Source organism: Telmatherina bonti, assembly GCF_933228915.1.
Source record: "Telmatherina bonti genome assembly, chromosome: 14".
Taxonomy (NCBI): Eukaryota; Metazoa; Chordata; class Actinopteri; order Atheriniformes; family Telmatherinidae; genus Telmatherina; species Telmatherina bonti.
Genome location: NC_136612.1, coordinates 4,353,201 through 4,369,458, shown reverse-complemented (window position 1 = coordinate 4,369,458; position 16,258 = coordinate 4,353,201). Strand labels below are relative to the sequence as shown.

The 16,258-nt window shown below is 44.4% G+C and overlaps 1 protein-coding gene across 1 annotated transcript in view; it reads left to right on the top strand.

Annotated features, from left to right (window-relative positions):
* The window catches only part of LOC306765241 (proline-rich protein 12-like), a gene marked incomplete at both ends in the record, with an annotated part of 489,381 nt that extends 473,388 nt beyond the window's left edge, over nucleotides 1-15,993 (top strand). Inside the window, 2 exon segments of the mRNA XM_079252643.1 lie at nucleotides 11,246-11,341; nucleotides 15,859-15,993. Coding sequence (XP_079108769.1) covers nucleotides 11,246-11,341; nucleotides 15,859-15,993 — 231 coding nt within the window.
* Nucleotides 15,994-16,258: the final 265 nt, after the last annotated feature.

Below are 16,258 nucleotides of genomic sequence, written 5' to 3'. Positions count from 1 at the left end.
GTTTTAAACCGTTCCATCGTAGTCCCGCTTCATGTTTTAAACCGTTCCGTCGTAGTCCCATTTTAAACCGTTCTGTCGTTGTCCCGCTTTACGTTTTAAACCGTTCCATCGTAGTCCCGCTTTATGTTTTAAACTGTTCCGTCATAGTCCCATTTTAAACCGTTCTGCCGTAGTCCCGTTTTACGTTTTAAACCGTTCCATCGCAGTCCCGCTTTACGTTTTAAACCATTCCATCGCAGTGCCGCTTTACGTTTTAAACCGTTCCATCGCAGTCCCGCTTTACGTTTTAAACCGTTCCATCGTAGTCCCGCTTTAAACCGTTCCATCGTAGTCCCGCTTTACGTTTTAAACCGTTCCATCGCAGTCCCGCTTTACGTTTTAAAATGTTCCATCGTAGTCCCGCTTTAAACCGTTCTGTCGTAGTCCCGCTTTACGTTTTAAACTGTTCCATCGTAGTCCCGCTTTAGGTTTTAAACTGTTCCGTTGTAATCCCGTTTTACGTTTTAAACCGTTCCGTCGTAGTCCCGCTTTATCTTTTAAACTGTTCCATCGTAGTCCCGCTTTACGTTTTAAACTGTTCCATCGTAGTCCCGCTTTATGTTTTAAACCGTTCCGTCGTAGTCCCATTTTAAACCGTTCTGTCGTAGTCCCGTTTTACGTTTTAAACCGTTCCATCGTAGTCCCGTTTTATGTTTTAAACCGTCCCATCGTAGTCCCATTTTAAACCGTTCTGTCGTAGTCCCGTTTTATGTTTTAAACCGTTCCATCGTAGTCCCGTTTTATGTTTTAAACCGTCCCATCGTAGTCCCGCTTTAAACCGTTCTGTCGTAGTCCCGTTTTATGTTTTAAACCGTTCCATTGTAGTCCCATTTTAAACCGTTCTGTCGTAGTCCCGTTTTATGTTTTAAACCGTCCCATCGTAGTCCCGTTTTAAACCGTTCTGTCGTAGTCCCGCTTTAAACTGTTCCATCGTAGTCCCGTTTTACGTTTTAAACCGTTCCATCGTAGTCCCGCTTTATGTTTTAAACCGTTCCGTCGTAGTCCCATTTTAAACCGTTCTGTCGTTGTCCCGTTTTAAACCGTTCCATCGCAGTCCCGCTTTACGTTTTAAACCGTTCCATCGTAGTCCCGCTTTATGTTTTAAACTGTTCCGTCATAGTCCCATTTTAAACCGTTCCATCGCAGTCCCGCTTTACGTTTTAAACCATTCCATCGCAGTCCCGCTTTACGTTTTAAACCGTTCCATCGCAGTCCCGCTTTACGTTTTAAACCGTTCCATCGTAGTCCCGCTTTAAACCGTTCCATCGTAGTCCCGCTTTACGTTTTAAACCGTTCCATCGCAGTCCCGCTTTACGTTTTAAACCGTTCCATCGCAGTCCCGCTTTACGTTTCAAACCGTTCCATCGTAGTCCCGCTTTTTGTTTTAAACCGTTCCATCGCAGTCCCGCTTTACATTTTAAACCGTTCCATCGTAGTCCCGCTTTAAACCGTTCCATCGTAGTCCCGCTTTACGTTTTAAACCGTTCCATCGTAGTCCCTCTTTACGTTTTAAACTGTTCCGTTGTAAGCCCGTTTTACGTTTTAAACCGTTCCGTCGTAGTCCCGCTTTACGTTTTAAACCGTTCCATCGTAGTCCCGCTTTAAACTGTTCCATCGTAGTCCCGCTTTACGTTTTAAACCGTTCCATCGTAGTCCCGCTTTAAACCGTTCCGTCGTAGTCCCGCTTTACGTTTTAAACTGTTCCATCGTAGTCCCGCTTTAAACCGTTCCGTCGTAGTCCCGCTTTACGTTTTAAACTGTTCCATCGTAGTCCCGCTTTACGTTTTAAACCGTTCCATCGCAGTCCCGCTTTACGTTTTAAACTGTTCCATCGTAGTCCCGTTTTACGTTTTAAACCGTTCCATCGTAGTCCCGCTTTATGTTTTAAACTGTTCTGTCGTAGTCCCATTTTAAACCGTTCTGTCGTAGTCCCTATTTACATTTTAAACCGTTCCATCGCAGTCCCGCTTTACGTTTTAAACCGTTCCATCGTAGTCCCGCTTTATGTTTTAAACTGTTCCGTCATAGTCCCATTTTAAACCGTTCTGTCGTAGTCCCGTTTTACGTTTTAAACCGTTCCATCGCAGTCCCGCTTTACGTTTTAAACCGTTCCATTGCAGTCCCGCTTTACGTTTTAAACCGTTCCATCGTAGTCCCGCTTTACGTTTTAAACCGTTCCATCGCAGTCCCGCTTTACATTTTAAACCGTTCCATCGTAGTCCCGCTTTAAACCGTTCCATCTTAGTCCCGCTTTACGTTTTAAACCGTTCCATCGTAGTCCCGCTTTACGTTTTAAACTGTTCCGTCATAGTCCCATTTTAAACCGTTCTGTCGTAGTCCCGTTTTACGTTTTAAACCGTTCCGTCATAGTCCCGCTTTACGTTTTAAACCGTTCCATCGTATTTCCGCTTTATGTTTTAAACTGTTCCGTCATAGTCCCATTTTAAACCGTTCTGTCGTAGTCCCGCTTTAAACCATTCCATCGTAGTCCCGCTTTAAACCGTCCCACCGTAGTCCCGCTTTAAACTGTTCTGTCGTAGTCCCACTTTAAACCGTTCTGTCGTAGTCCCGCTTTAAACTGTTCCATCGTAGTCCCGTTTTACGTTTTAAACCGTTCCATCGTAGTCCCGCTTTATGTTTTAAACCGTTCCGTCGTAGTCCCATTTTAAACCGTTCTGTCGTTGTCCCGTTTTACGTTTTAAACCGTTCCATCGCAGTCCCGCTTTACGTTTTAAACCGTTCCATCGCAGTCCCGCTTTACGTTTTAAACCGTTCCATCGGAGTCCCGCTTTAAACCGTTCCATCGTAGTCCCGCTTTACGTTTTAAACCGTTCCATCGCAGTCCCGCTTTACGTTTTAAACCGTTCCATCGTAGTCCCGCTTTAAACCGTTCCATCGTAGTCCCGCTTTACGTTTTAAACCGTTCCATCGTAGTCCCGCTTTACGTTTTAAACTGTTCCGTTGTAATCCCGTTTTACGTTTTAAACCGTTCCGTCGTAGTCCCGCTTTATCTTTTAAACTGTTCAATCGTAGTCCCGCTTTACGTTTTAAACCGTTCTGTCGTAGTCCCGCTTTACGGTTTAAACCGTTCCGTCGTAGTCCCGCTTTACGTTTTAAACCGTTCCATCGTATTTCCGCTTTATGTTTTAAACTGTTCCGTCATAGTCCCATTTTAAACCGTTCTGTCGTAGTCCCGCTTTAAACCATTCCATCGTAGTCCCGCTTTAAACCGTCCCACCGTAGTCCCGCTTTAAACTGTTCTGTCGTAGTCCCACTTTAAACCGTTCTGTCGTAGTCCCGCTTTAAACTGTTCCATCGTAGTCCCGTTTTACGTTTTAAACCGTTCCATCGTAGTCCCGCTTTATGTTTTAAACCGTTCCGTCGTAGTCCCATTTTAAACCGTTCTGTCGTTGTCCCGTTTTACGTTTTAAACCGTTCCATCGCAGTCCCGCTTTACGTTTTAAACCGTTCCATCGCAGTACCGCTTTACGTTTTAAACCGTTCCATCGTAGTCCCGCTTTAAACCGTTCCATCGTAGTCCCGCTTTACGTTTTAAACCGTTCCATCGCAGTCCCGCTTTACGTTTTAAACCGTTCCATCGTAGTCCCGCTTTAAACCGTTCCATCGTAGTCCCGCTTTACGTTTTAAACCGTTCCATCGTAGTCCCGCTTTACGTTTTAAACTGTTCCGTTGTAATCCCGTTTTATGTTTTAAACCGTTCCGTCGTAGTCCCGCTTTATCTTTTAAACTGTTCCATCGTAGTCCCGCTTTACGTTTTAAACCGTTCTGTCGTAGTCCCGCTTTACGGTTTAAACCGTTCTGTCGTAGTCCCGCTTTACGTTTTAATTCGTTCCGTCGTAGTCCCGTTTTATGTTTTAAACCGTTCCATCGTAGTCCCACTTTATGTTTTAAACCGTTCCGTCGTAGTCCCGCTTTACGTTTTAAACCGTTCCATCGTAGTTCCGCTTTATGTTTTAAACTGTTCTGTCATAGTCCCATTTTAAACCGTTCTGTCGTAGTCCCGCTTTAAACCGTTCCATCGTAGTCCCGCTTTAAACCGTCCCATCGTAGTCCCGCTTTATACTGTTCTGTCGTAGTCCCGCTTTAAACCGTTCTGTCGTAGTCCCGCTTTAAACTGTTCCATCGTAGTCCCGTTTTACGTTTTAAACCGTTCCATCGTAGTCCCACTTTATGTTTTAAACCGTTCCGTCGTAGTCCCATTTTAAACCGTTCTGTCGCAGTCCCGCTTTACGTTTTAAACCGTTCTATCGTAGTCCCGCTTTATGTTTTAAACTGTTCCGTCGTAGTCCCATTTTAAACCGTTCTGTCGTAGTCCCGTTTTACGTTTTAAACCGTTCCATCGCAGTCCCGCTTTACGTTTTAAACCGTTCCATCGCAGTCCCGCTTTACGTTTTAAACCGTTCCATCGTAGTCCCGCTTTATGTTTTAAACTGTTCCGTCATAGTCCCATTTTAAACCGTTCTGTCGTAGTCCCGTTTTTCGTTTTAAACCGTTCCATCGCAGTCCCGCTTTACGTTTTAAACCATTCCATCGCAGTCCCGCTTTACGTTTTAAACCGTTCCATCGCAGTCCCGCTTTACGTTTTAAACCGTTCCATCGTAGTCCCGCTTTAAACCGTTCCATCGTAGTCCCGCTTTACGTTTTAAACCGTTCCATCGCAGTCCCGCTTTATGTTTTAAACTGTTCCGTCATAGTCCCATTTTAAACCGTTCTGTCGTAGTCCCGTTTTACGTTTTAAACCGTTCCATCGCAGTCCCGCTTTACGTTTTAAACCGTTCCATCGCAGTCCCGCTTTACGTTTTAAACCTTTCCATCGCAGTCCCGCTTTACGTTTTAAACCGTTCCACGTAGTCCCGCTTTAAACCGTTCCATCGTAGTCCCGCTTTACGTTTTAAACCGTTCCATCGTAGTCCCGCTTTACGTTTTAAACTGTTCCGTTGTAATCCCGTTTTACGTTTTAAACCGTTCCGTCGTAGTCCCGCTTTATCTTTTAAACTGTTCCGTCATAGTCCCATTTTAAACCGTTCTGTCGTAGTCCCGTTTTACGTTTTAAACCGTTCCGTCATAGTCCCGCTTTACGTTTTAAACCGTTCCATCGTATTTCCGCTTTATGTTTTAAACTGTTCCGTCATAGTCCCATTTTAAACCGTTCTGTCGTAGTCCCGCTTTAAACCATTCCATCGTAGTCCCGCTTTAAACCGTCCCACCGTAGTCCCGCTTTAAACTGTTCTGTCGTAGTCCCACTTTAAACCGTTCTGTCGTAGTCCCGCTTTAAACTGTTCCATCGTAGTCCCGTTTTACTTTTTAAACCGTTCCATCGTAGTCCCGCTTTATGTTTTAAACCGTTCCGTCGTAGTCCCATTTTAAACCGTTCTGTCGTTGTCCCGTTTTACGTTTTAAACCGTTCCATCGCAGTCCCGCTTTACGTTTTAAACCGTTCCATCGCAGTCCCGCTTTACGTTTTAAACCGTTCCATCGGAGTCCCGCTTTAAACCGTTCCATCGTAGTCCCGCTTTACGTTTTAAACCGTTCCATCGCAGTCCCGCTTTACGTTTTAAACCGTTCCATCGTAGTCCCGCTTTAAACCGTTCCATCGTAGTCCCGCTTTACGTTTTAAACCGTTCCATCGTAGTCCCGCTTTACGTTTTAAACTGTTCCATTGTAATTCCGTTTTACGTTTTAAACCGTTCCGTCGTAGTCCCGCTTTATCTTTTAAACTGTTCAATCGTAGTCCCGCTTTACGTTTTAAACCGTTCTGTCGTAGTCCCGCTTTACGGTTTAAACCGTTCTGTCGTAGTCCCGCTTTACGTTTTAATTCGTTCCGTCGTAGTCCCGTTTTATGTTTTAAACCGTTCCATCGTAGTCCCACTTTATGTTTTAAACCGTTCCATCGTAGTCCCGCTTTACGTTTTAAACCGTTCCATCGCAGTCCCGCTTTACGTTTTAAACCGTTCCATCGTAGTCCCGCTTTAAACCGTTCCATCGTAGTCCCGCTTTACGTTTTAAACCGTTCCATCGCAGTCCCGCTTTATGTTTTAAACTGTTCCGTCATAGTCCCATTTTAAACCGTTCTGTCGTAGTCCCGTTTTACGTTTTAAACCGTTCCATCGCAGTCCCGCTTTACGTTTTAAACCGTTCCATCGCAGTCCCGCTTTACGTTTTAAACCTTTCCATCGCAGTCCCGCTTTACGTTTTAAACCGTTCCACGTAGTCCCGCTTTAAACCGTTCCATCGTAGTCCCGCTTTACGTTTTAAACCGTTCCATCGTAGTCCCGCTTTACGTTTTAAACTGTTCCGTTGTAATCCCGTTTTACGTTTTAAACCGTTCCGTCGTAGTCCCGCTTTATCTTTTAAACTGTTCCGTCATAGTCCCATTTTAAACCGTTCTGTCGTAGTCCCGTTTTACGTTTTAAACCGTTCCGTCATAGTCCCGCTTTACGTTTTAAACCGTTCCATCGTATTTCCGCTTTATGTTTTAAACTGTTCCGTCATAGTCCCATTTTAAACCGTTCTGTCGTAGTCCCGCTTTAAACCATTCCATCGTAGTCCCGCTTTAAACCGTCCCACCGTAGTCCCGCTTTAAACTGTTCTGTCGTAGTCCCACTTTAAACCGTTCTGTCGTAGTCCCGCTTTAAACTGTTCCATCGTAGTCCCGTTTTACGTTTTAAACCGTTCCATCGTAGTCCCGCTTTATGTTTTAAACCGTTCCGTCGTAGTCCCATTTTAAACCGTTCTGTCGTTGTCCCGTTTTACGTTTTAAACCGTTCCATCGCAGTCCCGCTTTACGTTTTAAACCGTTCCATCGCAGTCCCGCTTTACGTTTTAAACCGTTCCATCGGAGTCCCGCTTTAAACCGTTCCATCGTAGTCCCGCTTTACGTTTTAAACCGTTCCATCGCAGTCCCGCTTTACGTTTTAAACCGTTCCATCGTAGTCCCGCTTTAAACCGTTCCATCGTAGTCCCGCTTTACGTTTTAAACCGTTCCATCGTAGTCCCGCTTTACGTTTTAAACTGTTCCGTTGTAATCCCGTTTTACGTTTTAAACCGTTCCGTCGTAGTCCCGCTTTATCTTTTAAACTGTTCAATCGTAGTCCCGCTTTACGTTTTAAACCGTTCTGTCGTAGTCCCGCTTTACGGTTTAAACCGTTCTGTCGTAGTCCCGCTTTACGTTTTAATTCGTTCCGTCGTAGTCCCGTTTTATGTTTTAAACCGTTCCATCGTAGTCCCACTTTATGTTTTAAACCGTTCCATCGTAGTCCCGCTTTACGTTTTAAACCGTTCCATTGCAGTCCCGCTTTACATTTTAAACCGTTCCATCGTAGTCCCGCTTTAAACCGTTCCATCGTAGTCCCGCTTTACGTTTTAAACCGTTCCATCGTAGTCCCGCTTTACGTTTTAAACTGTTCCGTCATAGTCCCATTTTAAACCGTTCTGTCGTAGTCCCGTTTTACGTTTTAAACCGTTCCGTCGTAGTCCCGCTTTACGTTTTAAACCGTTCCATCGTATTTCCGCTTTATGTTTTAAACTGTTCCGTCATAGTCCCATTTTAAACCGTTCTGTCGTAGTCCCGCTTTAAACCATTCCATCGTAGTCCCGCTTTAAACCGTCCCACCGTAGTCCCGCTTTAAACTGTTCTGTCGTAGTCCCACTTTAAACCGTTCTGTCGTAGTCCCGCTTTAAACTGTTCCATCGTAGTCCCGTTTTACGTTTTAAACCGTTCCATCGTAGTCCCGCTTTATGTTTTAAACCGTTCCGTCGTAGTCCCATTTTAAACCGTTCTGTCGTTGTCCCGTTTTACGTTTTAAACCGTTCCATCGCAGTCCCGCTTTACGTTTTAAACCGTTCCATCGCAGTACCGCTTTACGTTTTAAACCGTTCCATCGTAGTCCCGCTTTAAACCGTTCCATCGTAGTCCCGCTTTACGTTTTAAACCGTTCCATCGCAGTCCCGCTTTACGTTTTAAACCGTTCCATCGTAGTCCCGCTTTAAACCGTTCCATCGTAGTCCCGCTTTACGTTTTAAACCGTTCCATCGTAGTCCCGCTTTACGTTTTAAACTGTTCCGTTGTAATCCCGTTTTATGTTTTAAACCGTTCCGTCGTAGTCCCGCTTTATCTTTTAAACTGTTCCATCGTAGTCCCGCTTTACGTTTTAAACCGTTCTGTCGTAGTCCCGCTTTACGGTTTAAACCGTTCTGTCGTAGTCCCGCTTTACGTTTTAATTCGTTCCGTCGTAGTCCCGTTTTATGTTTTAAACCGTTCCATCGTAGTCCCACTTTATGTTTTAAACCGTTCCGTCGTAGTCCCGCTTTACGTTTTAAACCGTTCCATCGTAGTTCCGCTTTATGTTTTAAACTGTTCTGTCATAGTCCCATTTTAAACCGTTCTGTCGTAGTCCCGCTTTAAACCGTTCCATCGTAGTCCCGCTTTAAACCGTCCCATCGTAGTCCCGCTTTATACTGTTCTGTCGTAGTCCCGCTTTAAACCGTTCTGTCGTAGTCCCGCTTTAAACTGTTCCATCGTAGTCCCGTTTTACGTTTTAAACCGTTCCATCGTAGTCCCACTTTATGTTTTAAACCGTTCCGTCGTAGTCCCATTTTAAACCGTTCTGTCGCAGTCCCGCTTTACGTTTTAAACCGTTCTATCGTAGTCCCGCTTTATGTTTTAAACTGTTCCGTCGTAGTCCCATTTTAAACCGTTCTGTCGTAGTCCCGTTTTACGTTTTAAACCGTTCCATCGCAGTCCTGCTTTACGTTTTAAACCGTTCCATCGCAGTCCCGCTTTACGTTTTAAACCGTTCCATCGTAGTCCCGCTTTATGTTTTAAACTGTTCCGTCATAGTCCCATTTTAAACCGTTCTGTCGTAGTCCCGTTTTTCGTTTTAAACCGTTCCATCGCAGTCCCGCTTTACGTTTTAAACCATTCCATCGCAGTCCCGCTTTACGTTTTAAACCGTTCCATCGCAGTCCCGCTTTACGTTTTAAACCGTTCCATCATAGTCCCGCTTTAAACCGTTCCATCGTAGTCCCGCTTTACGTTTTAAACCGTTCCATCGCAGTCCCGCTTTATGTTTTAAACTGTTCCGTCATAGTCCCATTTTAAACCGTTCTGTCGTAGTCCCGTTTTACGTTTTAAACCGTTCCATCGCAGTCCCGCTTTACGTTTTAAACCGTTCCATCGCAGTCCCGCTTTACGTTTTAAACCTTTCCATCGCAGTCCCGCTTTACGTTTTAAACCGTTCCACGTAGTCCCGCTTTAAACCGTTCCATCGTAGTCCCGCTTTACGTTTTAAACCGTTCCATCGTAGTCCCGCTTTACGTTTTAAACTGTTCCGTTGTAATCCCGTTTTACGTTTTAAACCGTTCCGTCGTAGTCCCGCTTTATCTTTTAAACTGTTCCATCGTAGTCCCGCTTTACGTTTTAAACCGTTCCGTCGTAGTCCCGCTTTACGTTTTAAACTGTTCCATCGTAGTCCCGCTTTACGTTTTAAACCGTTCCGTTGTAATCCCGCTTTACGTTTTAAACCGTTCCGTCCTAGTCCCGCTTTACGTTTTAAACTGTTCCATCGTAGTCCCGCTTTACGTTTTAAACTGTTCCGTTGTAATCCCGTTTTACGTTTTAAACCGTTCCGTCGTAGTCCCGCTTTATGTTTTAAACTGTTCCATCGTAGTCCCGCTTTACGTTTTAAACCGTTCCATCGTAGTCCCGCTTTACGTTTTAAACTGTTCCATCGTAGTCCCGCTTTACGTTTTAAACCGTTCCGTCGTCGTCCTGCTTTCTGTTTCGGCTCGTCGTCCTGTTGGAAGGTGGACCTCCGCCTCAGTCACAAGTCTTTTCCAGACTCAAACAGGTTTTCTTCCAACATGGTGCTGTAATTGGCTCCATCCATCTTCCCATCAGCTCCGACCACTTTCCCCGTCCCTGCTGAAGAGACGCCCGCACAGAGCATGATGCTACCACCACCATGCCTGACAGTGGGGACGGTGTGTTCAGGGTGATCTGTAATGTTTCCGCCACACACAACGTTTTGTATTTAAGCCAAAAAGTGACCAGAGCAGCTTCTTCCACATGTTAGCTGAGTCCCCCACATGGCTTCTGGCAAACTGCAAACGGGACTTCGTCTGGTTTTAACAACGGCTTTCTTCTCGCCACTCTTCCATAAAGGCCATATTTGTGGCGAGCATGCCCAGTAGTTGTCCTGTGGACAGATTCCCCACCTGAGCTGTGGATCTCTGCGGTAGGATCTCTGCTGTAGTCCAGAGTCACCATGGGCCTCTCGGCTGCATCTCCTGTCGGATGATGGACTGAATGGCGCTCCGTGAGATGTCTAAAGCTTGGGAAATGTTTTCAAAGCCTAACCCTGCTTTAAACTTCTCCACAACTTTATCTCGGACTTGTCTGGTGTGTTCCTTGGACTTCACGGTCTGTTTGCTTCCCAACATCCTCCTGACCAACCTCTGAGGTGTCGCAGAACAGCTGGATCTGTACTGAGATCAGATTAAACTCAGGTGGACTCCATGTAGTCATGAGGCCAACATTCAGTCATTCAGCAGTCAGCAGGCAACTGGTTGCACTCAGAGAATAGGGGACTGAATACTTTTTCACACTGCACTTTTCAGCTTTTTATTTGTGAAAAATAAAATTGTGTAATTTTCATTTTGTGTTTGTCTTTCACATAAAATTCCCATATATTTCTGTTTGTGGCGTGTTATGTGTCAAAATGTGGAAAAGTTCAAGGGGTATGAATACTTTTGCGAGCCACTGTGTCATCATCAGAACCACCAGATCATCCTCTTCATCAGGACCGTCCAGTACCAGGATGGACCGCCTTTCATCCTCATTCTGATGCTTAATTTAAACGTCATCGTGTCTACCTGACTACATGCTGCGATGTGATTGGTTGGTTGGATACAGTACCTGTAAACAGGAGGTAGAACAGCGGGAGGCGATGAAGAGGAGGACCCCAGCTTCCTCCCACCATCCAAAGCCCGTTAGATTAACTGGTTACTAGCAGTGACTGGTTGTTTGTCTCTCTGGTAACCTGTACAGGTGTACCTGCCTCCCGCCCAGTGATTGCTGCGATTAGAAAATGACTGACTGATGTGATGATCTCATATTATTTAAGCTTTGCTAGCAAAAACTTGTGGAAAAAGAAAAATGGATCCTGTTTGTGTTGAATGTTTTCAGGACATGAAGCTTTCTATTGAAACCTGTCGGATGTACAGTCTTTATCATTCGCTTCACCACTACAAGTATCACACCTTCCTGCACTGTAAGAAGGAGGTAAGCAAGACCTGTTTAATACCAAAATCTCTATTTTATTTTACTTAATTTAATTAAATTTAATTTTACTTAATTTTATTTTATTTAACTTAATTTTATTTAATTTAATTTTACTTAATCTTATTTTATTTTACTTAATTTGTGAAGTTTATTTGAATTCTTTGTACCAGTTCTGCAGAAGAGGGTAAAACGTAGTTTTCCAGGTGTGTATGCTTGTTTGTTTATTAGATCCCCGTTAGCTCCTGACGTAGCAGGTACTGTTCTTCCTGCCGTCTACATCATCCAGATATAAATGCAGAACACTTTTGACTAACAAAGAGGATGTTCATAAAACATTCAACATGAATGAATTAAGAAAAAACAATAATAATAATAAGCTAAATCAATACATATAAAAGAATAACACTACTAATATCACTGTTACAGGTGAAAATATACATAAAAAGCTCTACACGTACGCTAAACGCCTCATCACCGCAGATTTGAAAATAGCTCCATCAACGCTCTTCTGCAGACATGTACAGAGACACTTTCCTTTTAATTTAGTGTATTTATATGATCTATTCTACAGAAATGTAATACTTATATAACAGAAATATTTAAAAGTTGGCTAGTATCATTGTCATGCCTTGCTTGAGGTAAACTTGCTCATTACATGTGTGTATATTCTATACCTAGTTTATTCTTCAGTGAGTGGCTGTGTGTTGGGTGACTCTCAGTGTGTCCACGAAATTTGCAAAATTGCAAATATACCATCCTGACATATGAATATAGTAGAAATCAACCTTTAAATAGGCACCTGGTGTAGTGTAATGAATGCATCAAAGGGTTAATTGCTTTTTGAAGGTTAACTCAGAGGGTTACAGTCCCTGGATTTGGTGCTTGAAGTCAGTGTTAGCTAATGCTAATGTTTAGCTTGTAATTAGCCAGTAGCATTACCAGAGCAAAATAAACTTTTTGTCAGATAACTGCAAATGGAAATGCCGGTTTGCATCACATTTCACCATATATTCCACCATATACAGCGTTAGTTTACATTAAACCACCGAACAATCCAATGTCTCCGCTTGGACATCCTTTAGGGACAGTGAGGGACCTGTCCCACACAGGGACACTTCCAACGTGTCCACCTCCTGGCACAGTATGCCAAATGTGTGTCAATCATTCTGTACGTTCATCTGTGGCACGATCCAGATCAGCCTCCTAACAGCAGATGCACTCCTCGCAGAACAGCAGCCACACCTCCACCAGGTTGTGCTGAACTGCTGTTCGGTGCATAAGCACAGACAACAGTCAGGACCCGTCCCCCCACCCGGAGGCGGAGGGAAACTACCCTTTCATCCACCGGGGTAAACCCCAACGTGCAGGCACCAAGCTGGGGGCTGATGAGAATGCCCACACCTGCTCGGCGCCTCTCACCATGAGCAACTCCAGAGTGGAAGAAAGTTCAGCCCCTCTCGAGGGTTCCGGTTCCAGTCCAGCCCCTCTCGAGGGTTCCGGTTCCAGTCCAGCTCCTCTCGAGGGTTCCGGTTCCAGTCCAGCCCCTCTCGAGGGTTCCGGTTCCAGTCCTGCTCCTCTCGAGGGCTCCGGTTCCAGTCCAGCCCCTCCAGCCCCTCTCGAGGGTTCCGGTTCCAGTCCAGCCCCTCTCGAGGGGTTCCGGTTCCAGTCCAGCCCCTCTCGAGGGTACCGGTTCCAGTCCAGCCCCTCTCGAGGGTTCCGGTTCCAGTCCAGCTCCTCTCGAGGGCTCCGGTTCCAGTCCAGCCCCTCCAGCCCCTCTCGAGGGTTCCGGTTCCAGTCCAGCCCCTCTCGAGGGTTCCGGTTCCAGTCCAGCCCCTCTCGAGGGTTCCGGTTCCAGTCCTGCTCCTCTCGAGGGCTCCGGTTCCAGTCCAGCCCCTCCAGCCCCTCTCGAGGGTTCCGGTTCCAGTCCAGCCCCTCTCGAGGGTTCCGGTTCCAGTCCAGCCCCTCTCGAGGGGTTCCGGTTCCAGTCCAGCCCCTCTCGAGGGCACCGGTTCCAGTCCAGCCCCTCTCGAGGGGTTCCGGTTCCAGTCCAGCCCCTCTCGAGGGTTCCGGTTCCAACCGCTCAACCTCGCGCACAAGCTCAGGCTCCTTCCCCACCAGAGAGGTGACGTTCCACGTCCCTAGAGCCAGCTTCTGCAGCCGGGGATCGGACCGCCAGGGTCCCCGCCTCTTGCTGCCGCTATCGTACCCCACCCCCAGGCCTGGCTCTGAGGTGTCCACGTCCAGGCAAGGGAACATCGTCGCCAGTGGTCGTTATCATCATAGGGGTCTCTGGCCTTGCAAATTTTCCTGAATTGTTGTCCGTTGTCCGGCTGGAAACCTTTTATTTCTACCCATGTTGAGTTTAAACTGACCTCTGCATCCGCCGCTTCTTCATTAGCATGAGCCGTTGGGTTGCCATTAGCATTAGCACGCGAGTCTTTCAGGCTATTGATATGGCTTTGTGCATTTTTCTTTGGTCTTGCTGTAGTCTGTAGTTAGATTCGTTAGAGGACAGATCAGTTCCACATCTCAGAGAGGGAGGGGGGATTTTTAAGCTGCCATCTTTGTATCTTTTGCAGCGGTTTTTAAATCTTTACCTCAGGTCAGCTAACCTGCTGCTACTGGACCTACCAAAGTCCAAACGGAAGCTCAGAGGGGGCAGAGATTATTCAGTTGTGGTCCAGTTGTGGTTTAGTTCGCCATAGTTTGGTTTTTATTTATTATTTATTAAGATTTAATTTGTTTTTAATCTCTTATTCTATAAAATTGTTTATAAACTGTTTTAGAAGCAACAAACCATGTATTGTATTAATTATCTCTGTTTTCTGTATTATGTGCAGCTCTTTGTGTGGTTGTTTTATAAATAAAGTTGAGTTGAGTGATGTCACACCAATATGGCAGCTAGCTAGCTGGGCAAAATTACTCAGTTAAATTGGTCATATTTCTGGCTTTAACTATAAACATATTAGATTGGATGTTTGTTTAAACTGTATTTTAACAATATCAGTGCCAGAAATGTCACGTTTCATTTCTTTTTTTCCGCTGTTTTTAGACATTAATAGCTTCAGCTAGCTTCAGCTAGCTTCAGCCTGTTACTACAACCTTGGTATCAATATTATAACATAATATTCAGCTCTTTCAGTAGATGGATAATTTAATTGTTTCTACTTTATAACTTTAATGATTTTTAACACATTTCACCTTTAATTTTTTTCATTGAAATGAATGGAGAAAGCTTAAAAACTTGCCCCTCTTTCAGCTTTAATAACTTCAGCGTACTTTCAGCTAGAAACACCGTTTAAACTTTATACAAGTCACAAGGGATTCAGCTATTTAAAAGTTTTCATTTCTTTTACCATTTTTGGATTAATGGCAGTTTTAAAATCATTAAAAATGCCGGTTTAGCCTCACACTAGCTTCTACGTAACTTTTCAACTCCTTCAGCTTTTGTCCTGAAAACGCAGACGAAACATGAAAACATGGCACGCTGTTTTGGCTTCGTCACTTTGAGCTGGAACCTACAGATTTTGAGCTACACCCCTACAAGCAACCACATGTCTGCTTTTTCTCCCACTATAGAATATCAGGACTCCCCCTCTCCACTGCTTTTAACTCACCGCCATTTAAATTCAGTTCAGAGCTGGATAAAATAAATTACATTGCTGGGTTTATAAGATTTTCATTTAAGGCTTCAACAAGCACATTTAAACCATCTTCAACTGTCTTCTGTTCATTTCAGTCCAATTTCCAACCATTTCAACATACCTAAACACCAGTAGAAACTTTAAATATGCCTACTTTTGACTTTAAAATAATTTCAGCTGAGGCTTCAAGCGGATTTCAGCCATTCTCAGTTTTATTGCTCTCATCACAACTTTCTGTCATTGTTAGGAGTTTTTGTGTTTTGGTTTCCTGTTTTATTTTGTAGATTTCCTCGTGTCAAGCCTTGTTTCCTGTTTGTTAGTTCTCCTGGTTTCATCTATTTTTGCTTTAAACGTGTATTCAGCTTCTTGGTCATTTCCGCTTTCCTCAGCATTATAGTTCAAGTGTTTTGCATGAAAACATTCACACTGCTGTTCAGTAAGAACAGCTATTTTTCTGCTTTTATTTTGAACTCCTTTCATCACTTTCATCTGTATATTTATTTTTCTGGCTCTTATCTGATCTAACTGATTTTAAGTGTTTTAAAACTTGCAATTTGGTTTGTTTTTTGCATGAAAAGTTCATATAAATTATTAAAATTTGGATAAAAAGCTGTGAGCCAAGCGTTTCATGCTTTAAACAGATAATATGGCTTTAAACTGTTTATTTGGTAAACATGACTCCTTAGCAAATGTAGCAGACTGTGGCAGTAAAAACCCTCGTCATACATGTGGAAAGTTTCATAGAAGTTCATCGAAGTGAAAGGTGACACGTTGCACCGTTGTACACAGTTAAATCTTTAGCGATGGAACAGAATCCAGGTCCTGATCCCTGCAGCTCAGCGGTAAACCCCCTCTGTGTTCCTGTCCCACCAGACGGACAGCATCGAGCAGGCGGCGGAGGACCCGGGCCAAGAGGAGGTGGTGCAGCAGTGCATGGCCAACCAGGGCTGGCTGGAGAGCCTCTTCAGCTCCTTCACGGAGCTTCTCAGCCTCAGCACCAAGGCGTGAGGAGGCGTCGGTGAGACAGGATGGTGCAGAGGGAGGCTGACCAGCGGGTTTGAAGGCTTGTACTGGAACCGTGTGGATGTCTGACCAGATCAGCTGATCAGCTCTACAAAAGACATTTTTGTCAAGAACTTTGGAATAATGAAAAACGTGTGCACATATTGATAACTATTGATTTGTATAATTTATACGAGACATTTTGAAAATGGGGTTATTTGTTATTTGTTTAGATAAATATTTGAAGGGTGTACATAAAATGTCCCACCTG